Source organism: Paroedura picta, chromosome 4, assembly GCF_049243985.1.
Source record: "Paroedura picta isolate Pp20150507F chromosome 4, Ppicta_v3.0, whole genome shotgun sequence".
NCBI classification, from domain to species: domain Eukaryota; kingdom Metazoa; phylum Chordata; class Lepidosauria; order Squamata; family Gekkonidae; genus Paroedura; species Paroedura picta.
In genome coordinates, this window is record NC_135372.1 from 3,240,293 (window position 1) to 3,257,739 (window position 17,447).

At 48.7% G+C, this 17,447-nt stretch overlaps 1 protein-coding gene across 1 annotated transcript; it reads left to right on the forward strand.

The window, feature by feature from the left end:
- Positions 1–726: 726 nt before the first annotated feature.
- On the forward strand, positions 727–16,693 carry CD320 (CD320 molecule). Its single transcript, XM_077331564.1, has 5 exons — positions 727–936; positions 10,684–11,124; positions 11,893–11,970; positions 13,123–13,257; positions 15,513–16,693. The coding sequence occupies exons 1-4, from the start codon at positions 852–854 to the stop codon at positions 13,227–13,229; spliced, it is 711 nt and encodes a 236-aa protein (XP_077187679.1). The 5' UTR covers positions 727–851; the 3' UTR covers positions 13,230–13,257; positions 15,513–16,693.
- Positions 16,694–17,447: the final 754 nt, after the last annotated feature.

The following is a 17,447-nucleotide window of genomic DNA, read 5'->3' on the forward strand; positions in this document are numbered from 1 at the left end:
GAACTTGGGAAACACAAGCCAACACTTGTTGACTATGACCCACTGCTCTAATGGAGCAGACCAAAACCAGAATGAATTCAGCAGCTTTTCCCATATATGATATGCTGGTGTGAAGTCCATGAGAAAGGCTCTTGATCCCTAGCTGCTGCTCAAAATCCTTATTCAAAGGTAAACTGCCAGTGAAAACGGATGTTCAGCCAGCCAGCATGATGGCCCCATGAGAATTATAGAATGACCTCCTGGGTCATCTAGTCTAACCCCCTGCACTATGCAGAACACTCACATCCCAGTTGCTCATCCACTGTAACCTGCCACCCCCTAAGTCTTCACAGAATCAGCCTCTATATCAGATGGCCCCTCTGGGGCAAGAGAGAACAACTCTGCTCCATCCTCCACATGACACCCTTTTAAATATTTGACGATGGTGATCAGGTCCCCTCTCAGACGCCTCCTCTCCAGGCTAAACAGACCAAGCTCCTCCAACCTTTCTTCATGCGTGTTGGTCTCCAAACCCCTCACCATCTTTGTTGCCCTCCTCTGGACACGATCCTGTTTGTCTCATTCCCTTTAAAGCCAGCTAAACCAGTGGGGCCGCCTGATTTGGACAGGGCTCCTTTTAGGGAATCATGCACAGAATCCTTCATGCACACGACAGATTAGGGTCTGATCTCTTCTCCCCTCCGCTTTGGACCAGCGTCGCTCTGCGCATGCTCCAGGTCGCCCAGCTGCCGAGCGGCGTCAAGGTGCCCCTTCGGCGACGTCACGCCCCTCCTTGCGCGCATGCGCAGACCTGAGAAATTCTCCCCTTGCCCGCGCCGGACGAGCTCCATGCGTGCGGAGGCGTCCTCGGCATGGGCGGCGTGCGAGAGCGGCTCTCCTTCCTCGTGGTCCTCCTGACGGTCGCGGGACGCGCCTGCGCCTGGGCGGCCGAGGCAGGTGAGTGACCCTGAAGGGCGGCTCAGGTGGGTCGCCGGCTGAAGGGAGAGAGAGATGCTTGAGGCGCCGGATCGGTCCTTCTCCGGGGCCCCGCCCCTCGGCCCCAGCGATTGGTCGCTGCTCTGAACCTCCGGCGCAGAACGCGCGCCGATTGGTTGCCCGCCTGCTCCTCATGGCCCGCCGTCTCGCTGGGTGCGTGGCTCTGCAGCCCCCTTATTGGCCGCACGCGGGACATCGCCCCCTCCTGGCTCCGCCCCCTCCGGGGAGAGGGTCCTTCTCTGGGTTGCCATGGAGACGGGATAGCTTCAGAGATGATGGTCGGAAGAAGGAGCAGAGCAAAGCTGGGGGACCAAGGCGGCTTAATTCTGCATATAAGAAGCAACTCTTCTTCTCATTCTGGGGATTGGCTTTTGGGTGCATGCACGCTGCTTTGGATAGGTTCGGGGGGGGGGGGGCACGTTGGTCTGATGCAGCAGAACCAAATTTGGGACCAGTGGCCCCTTTAAGAGCATCAAAGTTTTAATTTTGGCCATAAGCATCTGTGTGCATGCACCCGTCTTCTGACATTGCAATGGAAAATATGGGACAATGCATATAAGGGGGAAATTTGTTACAGGTTAGTATGCAGCATAGTGAAGACGTGTATTTTTTGGGTAAACGTCTTCATTATGCGGTGTGCTGATCCATGACCGACTTTCTTCTGATGTACCTGGTTTGGTATTTTCCATTGTGTTTGATGAAATGTGCATACACAGGAAAGCTTAGAGCCTCAGGGAAACTTTGTGGAGTTCAGGGTGCCACAGAACTCCGGATTCATCATGGCGACGGGAGTTAGTATTATATTTCAGTTTATTACTCGCCACTCCCAAATGGCTCATGGCAGGTTACAACAGCCTGGATAAAATCCCCAATAAAACTCCCATTAAAGCCTCAGACATACAAAACACAGTTGTCTAGGGCAGAGGTAGTCAACCTGTGGTCCGTCCACCAGATGTTCATGAGCCCCTGCCAGCATTCGCTGGTCTAGGGGACCCTCTCCTTGCCTCCTTTGTTCAATTCGTAGACATGATCAGGTACTTGTTTCAAAAGTTGACACTGGGCAAGGGGAGAAGGAGGAATGTCTAGTTAAAATATTTAGATCGGTGTATGTGATGGTAATGCAGTATTTAAAATGTTTGTGCATGTAGGCATATCTTATTTCAAAATGTGTCCCTTAAGAGTATAATTAATCTATAATATTATTGGTTCCTTTATGCAGTGATTGTTACATACATGATGCTTTATGAAGTTGAAAAAAAACCCTAGGAAATTATAATCTGGCAGTTCAGTCCTATGCAAAAGTATGCCTGCTGAAATTCCATTTAAATTATTAAGCTCAGGTGTGCCTGACAGCCTACAACTGGGCTCTTAAACTGGGGACAGATTAGGAGTAGCTCCACTGAATCAGAACAAAGGGCCCTTTAGTCCTGTGTTTCGTTTCTCACAGAGAAAAGAATAGAAGTCTCAAAACACAATGGCCATTCCTTTCTCTCCCCGCAACAGGCACCTTGTGAGGTAGGTGAGGCTGAGAGACTTCAGAGAGAACTGTGACTTCCCCAGGGTCACCCAGCTGGTTTCATGTGGAGGATCAAACCTGGTTCTCCAGTCCAAAATGGAGTCATTTTAACCCTTTTAACCCCTACACCACCCTGGCCGAGCTGATACTCTTGGAAGGCCAACAAGTAGGGCATGGCAACCAAAATCACACTCTACTGTTACCCCCAACTTTGACATTCAGAGAGATACACCATATCTGAATATGGAATCACTGTGGCTTCTAGAGACAAATGATCCACTATTGCTGCCTCCTCAGTTCCGCAGCTCTTCTTTAAGTGAAGAGTTAACTCTGCTTCCCATCAGCATTGTTGAGTGCCTGCAGAAAGCAGCAGTAGGCACAGAGTTTTGCCTGGGAACCACTGAAGCTGCTTTCTGGTGACTCAGTTCATGGATCTGTCTAGCTCAGAATTGTACATTGACGGGCAGTGGCTCAGGCAGAGAAGGGCCTTTCTGAGCATCAGGACAATGTGGGGGTTTGACCCCGTGACCTATTGCACAGAAACTTTATCACTGATCTCTAGCCCCTCTGATCCAACCACAGTGTAGCACTTCTATTTCAAGGGTTGTTTAGTCTCCCTTGACATCAAGTGAAACATGTAACAAATGAAATGTCACTGGGCAGCTGGTAGTGACAAGATTTCAGAAATATCTTAGTGATTTTAATGCATGCGTTTAATGATGTTTTGATCTTTGTGTGCTTATATTCTGTAGGGGTGGGAAGGCAGCATGGCATAGCCCGATCTGGTCAGATATCAGAAGTTACGCAGGTTCAGTATTAGGAAGGGAGACCACCAAGGAAGGCTCTGCAGAGGAAGGCAATGGCCAACCTCTTTTGCTTCTTACTTGCCTTGAAAGCCTTTTGCTTGAGTGGCCATAAGGCTTGGATGAGAGACCACCAAGGAAGGCTCTGCAGTGGAAGATTGTGGCAGAGCACCTCTGCTTCTCACCTTCCTGGAAAGCTCCTCGCTGGGGTTGTCATAAGTCAGCTATGGCTTGACAGCACTCTACACACATACATATTCTGTAGTCTGCCTTGGGTATAATGGAAAAGTGGGATAAAAATATTTAGAATAAAACAGAGGAAAGCTTTTAAAAATGCCCTATCAATTTGTCCTTTGGACTTCATCTCTTCTTATACAGAAATGTGACCAATTCCTTCCCTCCCCCCAGCCTTTGTCTTAGAATAGTCCACTGACACCTTTGTTCCCTGCCGAGAAGACTTGGCATTTGAACATCATTGGCTATTCTAGCTTTTTCCTGTCACATTCCAGTTTATTTGGCCTCTTGTACAGCTATGTGTTTTGGTAAGAATCAGGATCTGAGGCTGAAGGCAAACGCCCAATGATGGCCCATTTGAAGAGTTCCAAACAGGGACAGTAAAACAATATACATTTTTTTATTGGGACTTATCCTTTGCAGTTTTGCGCTGGTCATAATACAGATTGTTTTACTGTCGTGCTAGGGTTTGAAATGGTGGCTGGCCGGCAGGCTGTGGCTTGCTTCCCAGATTTCCTTGTTCCCACCTGCGACTTGTTTTTGTTAGCAACCCAGTCTTGTGTTTAAGCCCCACTGAAATGAATACTTCTAAGTAAATAGTTTAGGATTGCCACCCTGGATGTGTTATGGATTAGGACATTTTCAATCTGGTACATTTCTTATTTATTAAAACAGTTCTGTCCTGCCTTTCCTTGTGGTTCAAGATGGCTTATGGATACAGTTTGTTTTTTCATTCAAAATAACAAATCCCGAATCTCTCCCTCCTGCTGCCTTGAAAAGATGCTTTCCAATTCAAACCCCTCCCCGAAGCCGGCCTTGCAGTGCCTCTTGAAGGTCTTCAAGGAGGGGACCCACCCTACCTCTTCAGGGAGCCCAATCCACAGTGCTGGAACATAGAATCATAGAATCATAGGATCATAGAGTTGGAAGGGGCCATAAAGGCCATCTAGTCCAACCCCCTGCTCAACGCAGGATCAGCCCTAAGCAGCCTAAAGCATCCAAGAAAAGTGTGTATCCAACCTTTGCTTGAAGACTGCCAGTGAGGGGGAGCTCACCACCTCCTTAGGCAGCCTATTCCAACGCTGAACTAGAATCATAGAATCATAGAGTTGGAAGGGCCATGCAGGCCATCTAGTCCAACCCCCTGCTCAACGCAGGATCAGCCCAAAGCATCCTAAAGCATCCAAGAAAAGTGTGTATCCAACCTTTGCTTGGACTGCCAGTGAGGGAGAGTTCACCACCTCCTTAGGCAGCCTATTCCACTGCTGAACTACTCTGACTGTGAACATTTTTTCCTGATATCTAGCCTATATTGTTGTACTTATAGTTTCATAGAATCATAGAATCATAGAGTTGGAAGGGGCCATACAGGCCATCTAGTCCAACCCCCTGCTCAACGCAGGATTAGCCCTAAGCATCCTAAAGCATCCAAGAAAAGTGTGTATCCAACCTTTGCTTGAAGACTTCCAGTGAGGGGGAGCTCACCACCTCCTTAGGCAGCCTATTCCACTGCTGAACTACTCTGACTGTGAAAAACTTTTTCCTGATATCTAGCCTATATCGTTGTACTTGAAGTTTAAACCCATTACTGCGTGTCCTCTCCTCTGCAGCCAGCAGAAACAGCATCCTGCCCTCCTCCAAGTGACAACCTTTCAAATACTTAAAGAGGGCTATCATGTCCCCTCTCAACCTCCTTTTCTCCAGGCTGAACATTCCCAAGTCCCTCAACCTATCTTCATAGGGCTTGGTCCCTTGGCCCCAGATCATCTTCGTCGCTCTCCTCTGTACCCTTTCAATTTTATCTACGTCCTTCTTGAAGTGAGGCCTCCAGAACTGCACACAGTACTCCAGGTGTGGTCTGACCAATGCCGTATACAATGGGACTATGACATCTTGTGATTTTGATGTGATGCCTCTGTTGATACAGCCCAAAATGGCATTTGCCTTTTTTACCGCTGCATCACACTGCCTGCTCATGTTTAGTTTACAATCCACAAGTACCCCAAGGTCTCGTTCACACACAGTGCTACCTAGAAGCGTATCCCCCATCCAGTAGGCATGCTTTTCATTTTTCTGACCCAGATGCAGAACTTTACACTTATCTTTATTAAATTGCATCTTGTTCTCATTTGCCCATTTTTCCATTGTGTTCAGATCTCGTTGAACTCTGTCTCTATCTTCCGGAGTATTTGCCAGTCCTCCCAATTTGGTGTCATCTGCAAACTTGATGAGTAGTCCCTCCACCCCCTCATCTAGATCATTAATAAATATGTTAAAAAGTACCGGGCCGAGCACCGAGCCCTGAGGTACCCCGCTACTCACCTCTCTCCAGTCTGATGAAAACACCATTGACAACAACTCTTTGAGTGCGGTTCCCTAACCAATTCCCTATCCACCTAACTATCTGAAAATCCAGATTGCAGTCCTTCAACTTATCCATCAGAACATCATGGGGAACCTTGTCAAAAGCTTTACTAAAATCCAAGTAAATGACATCAACCGAATTTCCCCGATCCAGCAAACCTGTTACTTGGTCAAAAAAGGAAACTAGGTTGGTTTGGCAGGACCTGTTGGAGACAAATCCATGCTGACTTCCTTGGATCACCAAATTGTCCTCCAGATGTTTGCAGATCGCTCCCTTTAATATCTGCTCCATTATCTTCCCCACAACAGAGGTCAGACTCACTGGTCTGTAGTTTCCTGGGTCATCCTTCCTCCCTTTTTTGAAGATCGGAATAACGTTTGCTCTTTTCCAGTCCTCTGGGACATCTCCAGTCCTCAAAGAGGTTCCGAAGATGATGGACAAGGGCTGTGCAAGTTCTCTGGAAAGTTCTTTGAGTACTCTCGGGTGCATTTCATCTGGACCAGGGGATTTGAACTCATCCAGTGCAGCTAAATGCCTCTCGACAACCTCTCTATCCATGTTAACCTGCCACCCAGACACTATCCTTTGGCTACAGCCATCTCTAGATGTGCCTAAACACTTTGACCTGTGGGAAAAAACTGATGTAAAATAGGCACTAAGCCTTTCTGCTTTCTCTGCATCTTTCGTTAGAGTTTGTCCATCTGCACCCAACAGTGGGCCTATTGCCTCCTTGACTTTACGTTTGCTCCTCACATAACTGAAAAATCTTTTCTTGTTACAATGGGCTTCCCTGGCCAATCTTAGCTCACTCTCAGCTTTGGCCTTTCTGCTGATTGATCTACAGTGCCTAGTAACCTGTAGGTACTCTTCTTTAGAGCTCTGTCCTTCCCTCCATTTCCTGAACATTTTCCTTTTCTTTCTTAGTTCCTCTTGAAGTTCTCTGTTCATCCAAATAGGCTTCTTAGAGCTCCTGCAGTGTTTTCGTATTTCTGGAATAGTCATTGATTGAGCATGCAATAGCTCTTGTTTGAGTAGCGCCCACCCTTCACATGCTCCCTTCCCTTCCAGCATTCTCGTCCATGGTATGACACTCATCATGTCTCTGAGTTTATTAAAGTTTGCCCTACGAAAATCCAACATCCGCGTCTGGCTACAAGCTTCCTTGGCTCCCCATCTCAAAAGGAATTCTATGAGGACATGGTCACTTCCTCCTAGGGTCCCCACCTCCTTCACCTCATCCACCAACTCTTGCCTGTTGGTCAGTATTAAGTCCAGTATGGCTGAACCTCTTGTGGGTTCATCTACCATTTGATAAATGAAATTGTCAGCCAGGCAGGTCAGAAACTTGCATGACTGAGGACGCTTCGCAGAGTTAGTTTCCCAGCACACATCTGGGAAATTGAAGTCACCCATGATGACAAGGTCCTGCCGTTTGGATATTTTCTCAAGCTGCTCACAAAGTGCAGCATCCACATCCTCTCGTTGGTCAGGCGGTCGGTAGCAGACACCAACCACCACACTGTTTGTTTTCCCCTCGCTTATTTTCACCCAGATGCTTTCCACTGCAGATATGCTCTCCTTCACTAGAATTTCCTGACAGGTAAGCCCTTTCCTCACATACAGTGCCACTCCTCCACCTCTTCGATCTATTCTGTTTTTTCTGAACAGTTCATATCCATCCACCATTACATTCCAGTCATGAGAATCATTCCACCAAGTTTCTGTGATGCCTACTAGATCATACCTTTCCATCAGCATGAGAAGTTCCAGCTCTTCCTTTTTATTGCCCATGCTTCGGGCGTTAGTATAAAGACAACTGAATCCTTTTACTTTTGGTTCCCTATGAGCTGGCCTTGCCGGTTGGGCTGCCTCCGATCATTTTCCTTCCTTACACTCCCTATGTTGATCGTCTCCTTCCCCTAGTGGCTTTAGTTTAAAGCTCTCCTGATGAATCTCCCCAGGTTCCTGCCAAACACATTCCTCCCCAGTTTCGATAAGTGCAGTCCATCACGTGCTAGTAGGCCTTCCTCAAGAAAGCCTATCCCATGGTCCCAGAAACCAAATCTCTCCTGCCGGCACCAACTACGCAGCCAGTGATTCACCTCCATTATCTTCCTCTCCCGACGCATTCCTCTTCCCTTGACAGGCAATATTGAAGAGAATACCACTTGTGCCCCCATTTGCTTGAGCTTCCTCCCCAGATCTTGATAGTCTTTTTTAATAGGAGCGATGGTATTCAGGGACATGTCATTCGTTCCCACATGGACCATCACAAATGGGTAGCGATCCGTAGATTTGAGGAGTTTGGGCAGCCTTTCTGAAACATCTTTAATTTTCGCCCCTGGCAAGCAACACACCTCTCGGGTTAGGGGGTTGGGCCCAGCCACATGGCGATCCATTCCTCTTAGCAGCGAGTCTCCAATTACCAGTACTCTCCTTTTTTTTTTTTTTTTCAACTCCATTTCCTTCTGTCCCCGTGGCCTCTTCCCTTTGTCTTAGCGTTTGTTTTGGGACCTCTTCCCTTGTTGACCCTTGCACCTCCTCTGCAAGGGCCTGAAATCTATTCTGGAGCTCCAAAGGCCCCGAGAACTGTCTCGCCCTTCGCCGTTCAGTTTTTTTCCGAACTGCCTGCAGAGGCTCCCTATTGTGGTCAATCTCCTTGTCCTCTTCAGGACTGGTTGTATTCTCTTTATTCTCTTTATTCCATGTTGCAGAGCTCTGGACTACGAACTCCTCCCCTTTCTTACTTTGGGTCAGAGTAATAATTCTGTTTTCTAGTCCCCTAATCTTTTCCTCCAAAAGTCTTACCAGCTTACACTTGGGGCAGCTGTAGTCCATCTTGTCTTCTGGGAGGAAGGCAATCATGTCACACTCACTGCAGATGATGGGATGAGTGTCCTGGAGGTCCATTGTAATGTCTAGGCAGTGCAAGTACTAGGGAAATATAATCTACTGATATAATCTACTGATTCTAATTGCTCGGCCAAGAACCCCAGGCCAAGAGCCCCTTGTCTCTCTCGCTCTTCGGCTCGCGCCAAAGGCTCGCGCCTCTGGTGAGGAGCAGCCCTTTTTAAGCCTCCCAACAATTACCCAGCAATCACCTCACCCAGGCAGAACAATAGCCTCACCTGGTCAGCAGCAACTCTCCCCAGTAGCTCTTTCCACGTGCTCTCAGTTGTCTGAGCTCTGCCTCTGGGTTTAAACCCATTACTGCACGTCCTCTCCTCTGCAGCCAACAGAAACAGCATCCTGCCCTCCTCCAAATGGCAACATTTCAAATACTTAAAGAGGGCTATCATGTCCCCTCTCAACCTCCTTTTCTCCAGGCTGAACATTCCCAAGTCCCTCAACCTATCTTCACAGGGCTTGGTCCCTTGGCCCCAGATCATCCTCACCACTCTCCTCTGTACCCTTTCAATTTTATCTACGTCCTTCTTGAAATGAGGCCTCCAGAACTGCACACAGTACTCCAGGTGATGGAAAACAGAGATGGAAAAGGCCTGCCTCTGGTCAGTGCCAGACATGCCATCCTAAGGAATGGGACAGCCAACAGGTGACTGCTTGATATCTGTATTTGGTTTACAGGGACCTATGGAAGAAGATGGTCGATCAGATATGCGAATCCCACATCATGAAGGACTAGTAAAGTTGTAACCAGCTCTTTGAATGGAACTAGCAAACAGACTGGTGGTCAATACAGCTGTTTCAAATTGGGCAGCATACATTCCCAGTGGCTAGCCCTGGGCTGCTGCATTATGGTCAGTTGTAGTTTCTGGGTTGTCTTCAAGGGCAGCCCCAGAGAGAGTGCATTGCAGCAGTCTAGCTGTGAGGAGACAGCAGCATGCACCAGCATGGCCAGATCCAAGTAACGAGCAAGTTGGTGAATCGGATGCAGCAGGCGGAAGGTGCTCCTGGCTACCATGCCGGCTTGCTTTTCAAACAGCAGGGCGGAATCCGTAAGCAACCCCAAACATTTAAGGGGCAATAAAGTTGCAGTTGTGTCTTTCCAGGGTCTATACCAGGAATTCCCAACCAGGCCTCTCTGGAGCTCTGTGAGAGTTCCTCCCTAGCCTTTCCCCTAAATCTTGCCTTAATGGACTCAGCCACACTTGCAGCCTTGTTCCAGGGCTCCTTCTCAGACTAGAATCCTCCGCTCTTAACCACTACACCATGCTCTCTCTCTGGCTCTCAGTGGCTATTAGTGGTTGAGAGGGGACTTGGGAATGTTCAGCCTGGAGAAAAGGAGGTTGAGAGGGGACATAATAGCCCTCTTTAAGTATTTGAAAGGTTGTCACTTGGAGGAGGGCAGGATGCTGTTTCTGTTGGCTGCAGAGGAGAGGACACGCAGTAATGGGTTTAAACTACAAGTACAACGATATAGGCTTGATATCAGGAAAAAAAATTCATAGTCAGAGTAGTTCAGCAGTGGAATAGGCTGCCTAAGGAGGTGGTGAGCTCCGCCTCACTGGAAGTCTTCAAGCAAAGGTTGGATACACACTTTTCTTGGATGCTTTAGGATGCTTAGGGCTGATCCTGCGTTGAGCAGGGGGTTGGACTAGATGGCCTGTATGGACCCTTCCAACTCTATGATCCTATGATTCTATTTGGTTGGGTGCAGGAGTGATGGCAAATTGCATTCTTAACTGGCACTGTCTCCCTTGGGGATCTCTAAAGCAGAAAGTTCGAGAGGTCACTTTCTTAGGCACTCTCTACTAGCTTTCGTTCACCCCTGGTTCGGTTTGCGCCTTGACTAACCCAGCTGCCTATTCCTCGTGTCTCTCTCTCTGCAGATGTTTCCAACAGCACAGCCTGTGGCTTCCCATGTGAGGATGGGAGCCAGGTGCCCCTGGGCATGAGGTGTGATGGAAAGCCAGATTGCGCCAACGGCAGTGACGAGAGCAGCTGCGGCTCCAGAAACGTCTCATGTGCACCAGACAAATGGAAGTGCGGCAGCGGAGGCCCTTGCCTGCCCTTAGAGCAGTTCTGCAATTGCTGTCTAGACTACCTGGACAGCGCCAACCAATTGGCTGAGGACTGTGAGGTCCAGGGGGCCCAGCTCAAAGCAGCCCTTCCTTCCTTGTCCTGCTCCGAAAACGAGTTCCAGTGTGCTCCGGACGCTTCCTGTTTCCCCCTGGAATGGAGATGCGACGGCCATGCAGATTGTGTCGATAAGCAAGACGAACAGAACTGCGATTTAGGTTTGCCAGCATCTTCAGTGGCAACTAAACCTGGTGAGGCGCATGGCCTGCCTGTGTGTGGAGGGGGGAGCAGATGTACAATGTGTGAGAATGGCTTGGCCTTTTTTTGCGTGTTGCAGTCTGCCTTTGCTTTCAGTCTGTGTCAAGGGCAGACAGACTAACAACTGGTTTCTGGATTAATAGAAAGCTTTATTGATAGCAGTTCAGCACACCTCAACGTTCATCGTTGATTCTGGTCAATACATGTCAAAGAACACATTTACTCTTTCCCTTTCCCGCCCAAAGTTGCACAGTTCCAAGGGAGTAGGAGACCCCCTCCCACAGGTGCCAGCCTGGGCGTCATTCCAAGCAATAGTTAGGCCATCTTGGCCTTGGGTGTTAGACAGTTCCTCTCCTCCAGATAACAGCCCAGCAGAAATATGTGCAAAGACTAAATCACAGCAAAAGCAGACAGCTCAGGGTTATACAAAAGTTCCCAAAACAGCACACATCACTCCAAGATACACAGGTCAGGTACAAATCATGGCAGGAGTCAGAGCATCCGATCCCTGACAACTTGCAACCGCCCTTCCCTTCAGATCCTTATGTTTCTGGATCCCGTCTCCCTTTTTAATTTCATCCTCTCTAAAGCCCAGTTTACTGTTCTTTGGGATTCTTCCTGGTTCCTAATGGCTATCTTGAAATTGCCGAAAGGTGTTGTGTTGGGCTTCTGGATTTGCAAGGGGCTTGGGGAAATGAGGAGGAGGAGCTTTCTGCATGTGGGGCTATCTTCGTCAATCTGGGTTTTCCCTCTTCTTTCAGAGAGCAAGACCTTTCCTGCAAAGCGTCCCCAGAGAATTCTCAAGGATACCGTCTATTTGGCCGCGATTGCCATTGTGGGTGAGTAAGGACCACCGTTCTCTTGGGCCCCGATCCAGCTCAGCTTGCGTCCTGTTGGAACTGATGGAATGAGTTAGTCGGGGCCAAACCTGAAGTTGTGTTCCTCCTGCTAATTTTTGCAGAGCCAGCTTCTCCTGTGCCAAAAGACAAACTTTTGGCTCTCTTAGAAGGCCTGTGCAGGTTCACCAGTTTTATGCAAGATGTTTGGGTCCAACACAGTCGAGTATAACGGGAGGTGCATCTTCCTGTCCCGCTCTACTTGCCAGATTTCCTCGCTTTCTGTTGAGTAGCACAGGCAGCTTTCCGGAGCCTGAGTGGCAGTCCATAGTTGGCTTGTGCGGTTCGGCCGCTTCAGCAGCCATTCACGCCCCAAGCGGCCTGTGCCACTTTGGGCGTGAATGGCGGCCGAAGCGTGCTGAAGTGCACAAGCCTAGTCCAGAGGTGTGCAGTTTCCTTCGAGAGGGAAAGAGTTAACACAGGCCCATTATCTGTCTGTTAGCTTGCATGTGCTGATGTCACACAAATAAAGGGGTGGCCATGTTGGGAGGGAGGCTGGGGCATAGGCCAAAAGAAGCTAATTATCAACCGTTGTATGCTCTGTTTTTATCAAATGCCATTTTGGTGGAAAGGCAGAAGCAGTGCATGATTCTGAGAAGTTCGCCTGCTGAACCTCTGCATGTTCAGCGGACATTAAAGGGCCTGAGAACAGAACCTGCCAGGCCTAGGATGAAGGAGCCCTTCTCTCTGAATCCTGCCAGCCCATGGTCAAATCCAAGAGGTGTCGTGACTCGGCGGGGAGATCCTGTGCTCGGCATTCAGATGGTCTCTGGTTCAATCCCCGGCATCTCCAGTTGAAAGGACCAGGGAGCAGGTGATGGGAAAGACCTCTACCAGAGCAGTTGACGCCACTGGAGAAGACAACCCCGATAGTCTTAACTCTGGTTAAGGCACCTAAATAAGGGCCTGTGGCTCAGTGGGAGAGCTTATGCTTGGCATGCAGAAGGGCCCAGGTTCTATCCCTGGCTTTTCCAGTTGAAAGTACACCAGAGAGCTACTGCCAGTATGAGTAGCCAGCTCTGACCTTGCTGGGCCAGTCGTTGGGCTGTCTCATGTGTTCAAGAGGCCTGTTCTCTGTCTTTTCTGCCCTCCCAGCGCTGCTGATTGTGATGGTGGCTGGGGTCGGTGCTGCCCTGTGGAAGTGCAGGAGGGCAAAGTGCAGCTCCTCTGGCTACAAGCTAGCAGACTGGTCCACAGCATGAGCAAATTGAAGATTCTCCACCCACAGTGGTATGTCCAAGACTGGATTTGGGGGGGAGGGTTATGATAGGGGAGTGGGGTACCTTCCTTCCTGGCTTTTTGCGCAAGCGCCCAAGGCCTGCCTCTTCCATTGCCCACCATTCATACAGCCCCCCCCCCAAGGTTCTTGAGGCAGAGACTGGCCAAGTCAATTCCTGCTAATCTTAAAGAGGTATGCATTAATTAGTTTGCCCTTTGCTGTATAGACCAGGGTGGCCTGATCTCCTCAGAAGCTAAGCAGGGTCAATCGTGGTTATTATTTGGATGGGAGACCAGCTGTCACGAACCTAGATGCAGCCCCAAGAGACACCTAAAACAGGCCGAGGCATCTCTTAAAGAAAAGTCCAAGAACTCTTTATTAAAGTCCAAAGACAGCATTAGTAAGACCCTGTGCAATAGGCAGGCATTGCTGAAAGCAGGGATCACTCCTCTCTTCACTTGTCTGTCCATCAAATCGATGTATTGATCCATTCCCAAATCTTCCTGAATCTATGGGAGAATTCAACACTCACAATAGTAATATTATGGCAATATCATTGCTGTTTTGTCGCTGTTTATTTAATTATTTTTAAGTGTAATTGTATCTGTTGTATTTTGTATTTTTTAATACTGCCTAGAGCCAGGTTGCTGGGAGGGCAGTCTAAAAATTTAATAAACTAAAGCAGTGGTCCCCAACCTTTTTATCACCGGGGACCGGTCAATGAGTGACAATTTTACTGAGGCCCGGGGGGGGGGGGTAGTCTTTTGACGAGGGACGTTGCTGCCACCACCTGAGCCCCTGCTCCACTTGCTTTCCCGCTGGTGCCCCTGACTTCCCACCGCCCACTGGGGGGCGCTGCCAGCAGCAGCTGCGCAGTGCCACACCTAGGGGGAGCCCCAGCCATGATGGGCGCTGGAGAGCACCAAAGGTGAGCTGGTGGTAGAGTGGCAGGGCAGCCCCCGAGGCAGCAGCCGGGGAGGAGGACGAGGAGGAGCTGCGGCCCGGTACTGACTGATCCACGGACCGGTACCGGTCCCCAGACCGGGGGTTGGGGACCACCGAACTAAAGTACAAGTAAGATTCATATAGGCAATCCCCCATTCCCCCCTTTGCACACCAATTGTGTGCCAAAATCTGTTCCCACCACGGCTAGGCTTTTGTCTTCAAAGAGAGAACCGAACAGAGCATTTGCACCCAGGTGACAGCGAGCCAGAGAGGCCGCTGGACGATTTGGACACAACACAGGAAAGACTCAGATAACACCCCTGAGAATGGAGCAGAAAAGTGACCTGAGAGCCCAGTGGAGAACAGGGTAGTGGTGGGGCAGCCCCAGAGAACCAGGAAAACCAAAATAAATGCCCTGGAAAGATTAAGCATGTTGCACACCAAAATACTCTACACAGGACATCTGCATGGAAGTCCAGGGTAACTCTTGAGAGGAAGGCAATGGCAAATTAACTTTGAACATCTCTTGCCTGGAAAATCCTATGGGATCGCAGTAAATTGGCTGCAGCTTGATGGCGACATATATTTTATTTATTTATTTGATTTCTATACCGCCCTTCCATATGTCTCAGGGCAGTTTACATAAGACACCATGGGGGGATACATGGAACGAACTAATATATAACATAAACAAATACAACAACAACAACCATCTAACAGTGGTTCTAAATAACACATCCCCCCCGCACCCCCCACCCCAACAGTTTATCAGTTTCACCCAGAATTGTGAGCCCACCCCACACTCCACATTATTTCTTTCCCATTATGGATGGCCACAACCTCTAAAAGTTACTTTTCTGCATGGAACACACACACACACAAACTCCTCCGAGCCCCACATGAATTAACCCGAAATGCAGTCTCCTCATGAAAGTGAGGTGCTTAATTGTTTGGAATTTCCCCCCAACTGGGGAAAAAATACCTTGCGTTCCCTGAATTCCATGTGCTTCATCTTAGCTGCGCCACAGGAACATTCCCTTCCCCGTATGTCTGCTGCTGCTGCTGCAAACTCCATTGCTCAGGCTAGCTGAATGTCATAGTTAAAATGCTGGGCCATGACCTGGGTTCGAATCCCACCTCACTGAGAATCTGGCTGGGTGACTTTGAGGCAGTCACAGGCTCTCAGCCCAGTCCCACCTCACTGGGTTTGTTTGGGGGATAAAATGGTAGGAGAAAAGCTGTGTGTGCCCCCTCGGAAGAGGGGTAGGATAAAAAGTTTGACTGACAAGGTACCATCTCTTTCTGTTTCTCTTTCTGACAGCTCGATGCCATCCCTTCACGCGGAACGTCCCCTGCCTGAACAAGATGGCTCTCCAGTCCCACAGATTTGTACCTGCTTCCCCAGTGACAGTCTCCACCGAAAGCGTGTTTTCGGCCAGGGTGAACCGCCCTGTTGTCCGCTATCCATGCAAGAAGAGCTGCGATCCATGCAAGAAGAGCAGGGAAGGTGCCTTTGTGGACCCACGTCTAGCACTCCCTACTGTTGGAGCCCCCCTTCCCTTTTGGTCCATGAATATCACTCCTCAATTTTTGATGTTCCTTCTTCATTTCAGGTTTTTGTTCTCATATTTCTTGGATGAATCTCCTTGGATTTTTTTACGTTCTTTTTAAAATGCTCAGTAGCATTCAGAGTTCTGCCATTTCAGATGTCCAGCAAGGGGCTTACCTATGGCTTGACATTCCTCCCCCCAATCACTTTTTATTTATTATTTCTGAACTAGCTCAGTGCCTTCGACTATCTAACTCCTGGAGCCAGAATAAACAAGAAGACGTCACCATGATGTTTTCAAGGTGTTCTGGGTTTGCTCGCAGACTGGGTGAAACTCCCAACTTAAACAACTGCAGCAATCACCTGGCCTGGCCACCTCAAGAGTTTGAGTCCTGCATGAGCCTCTCTTTGCTGCTCTCCAGGTCCCTTTGGGGGAGGCTAGTTCTCGTGGGGTGGGGTGATTGTCTCTTTTGCAAGGGCAACAGCAGTGGGTCGTTCTGATCGGTGAGAAATACAATTTCCTTTTGGTTTTCCCTCACCTTAGAGATGCATAATTGAATACCTTTTCCGTATGCAAATTGTTATCAGCAGTGGGAACTGCAGTGGCCTTCAGGAGCAATAAAATTATGTGACTGGATGGTTTCCTCTGACCAGTGTCTCGGGGTCGGGAAGGGAATTCTCGGACACTGCACCTGTAGGATCTGGAGCATTTAAGAAATTAGTAACTTGACTTGTAGCCCGTCTGTCTCGCTGAGGGGTACAAAATATGAAAAAATGATTCAGTGCAACCGCAGACGTTTCTAATTTCAGAAAGGTCAATGGGGCTAGGCCCAAAGTGTTGAAAAAGAACGCGAGTGGCCAGCACACCGTCACAATGCAGGGAAACTATGTGGGTGTTGTCTGCAGGGGGCTTTTGACCCAGTCCCAGTTTAAATAAATCCCTCCCATCTACACTGAATTTGATTTGCATTTTGATTTTGGGTGCTTTACATTTTCCAAGAGTTTTCCAAGGCAAGAGTTGGTGGATGAGGTGAAGGAGGTGGGGACCCTAGGGGGAAGTGACCATGACCTCATAGAATCCCTTTTGAGATGGGGAGCCAAGGAAGCTTGTAGCCAGACGCGGATGTTGGATTTTCGTAGGGCAAAATTTAATAAACTCAGAGACATAATGAGTGTCATACCATGGACGAGAATGCTGGAAGGGAAGGGAGAATGCTGGAAGGGAAGGGTGGGCACTACTCAAACAGGAGCTATTGCATGCTCAATCAATGACTATCCCAGAAAGACGAAAACAGTGCAGGAGCTCTAAGAAGCCTATTTGGATGAACAGAGAACTTCAAGAGGAACTAAGAAAGAAAAGGAAAATGGAGGGAAATGGAGGGAAGGAGAGAGCTCTAAAGAAGAGTACCTACAGGTTACTAGGCACTGTAGATCAATCATCAGAAAGGCCAAAGCTGAGAGTGAGCTAAGATTGGCCAGGGAAGCCCATTGTAACAAGAAAAGATTTTTCAGTTATGTGAGGAGCAAACGTAAAGTCAAGGAGGCAATAGGCCCACTGTTGGGTGCGGATGGACAAACTCTAACGAAAGATGCAGAGAAAGCAGAAAGGCTTAGTGCCTATTTTACATCTGTTTTTTCCCACAGGTCAAAGTGTTTAGGCACATCTAGAGATGGCCGTAGCCAAAGGATAGTGTCTGGGTGGCAGGT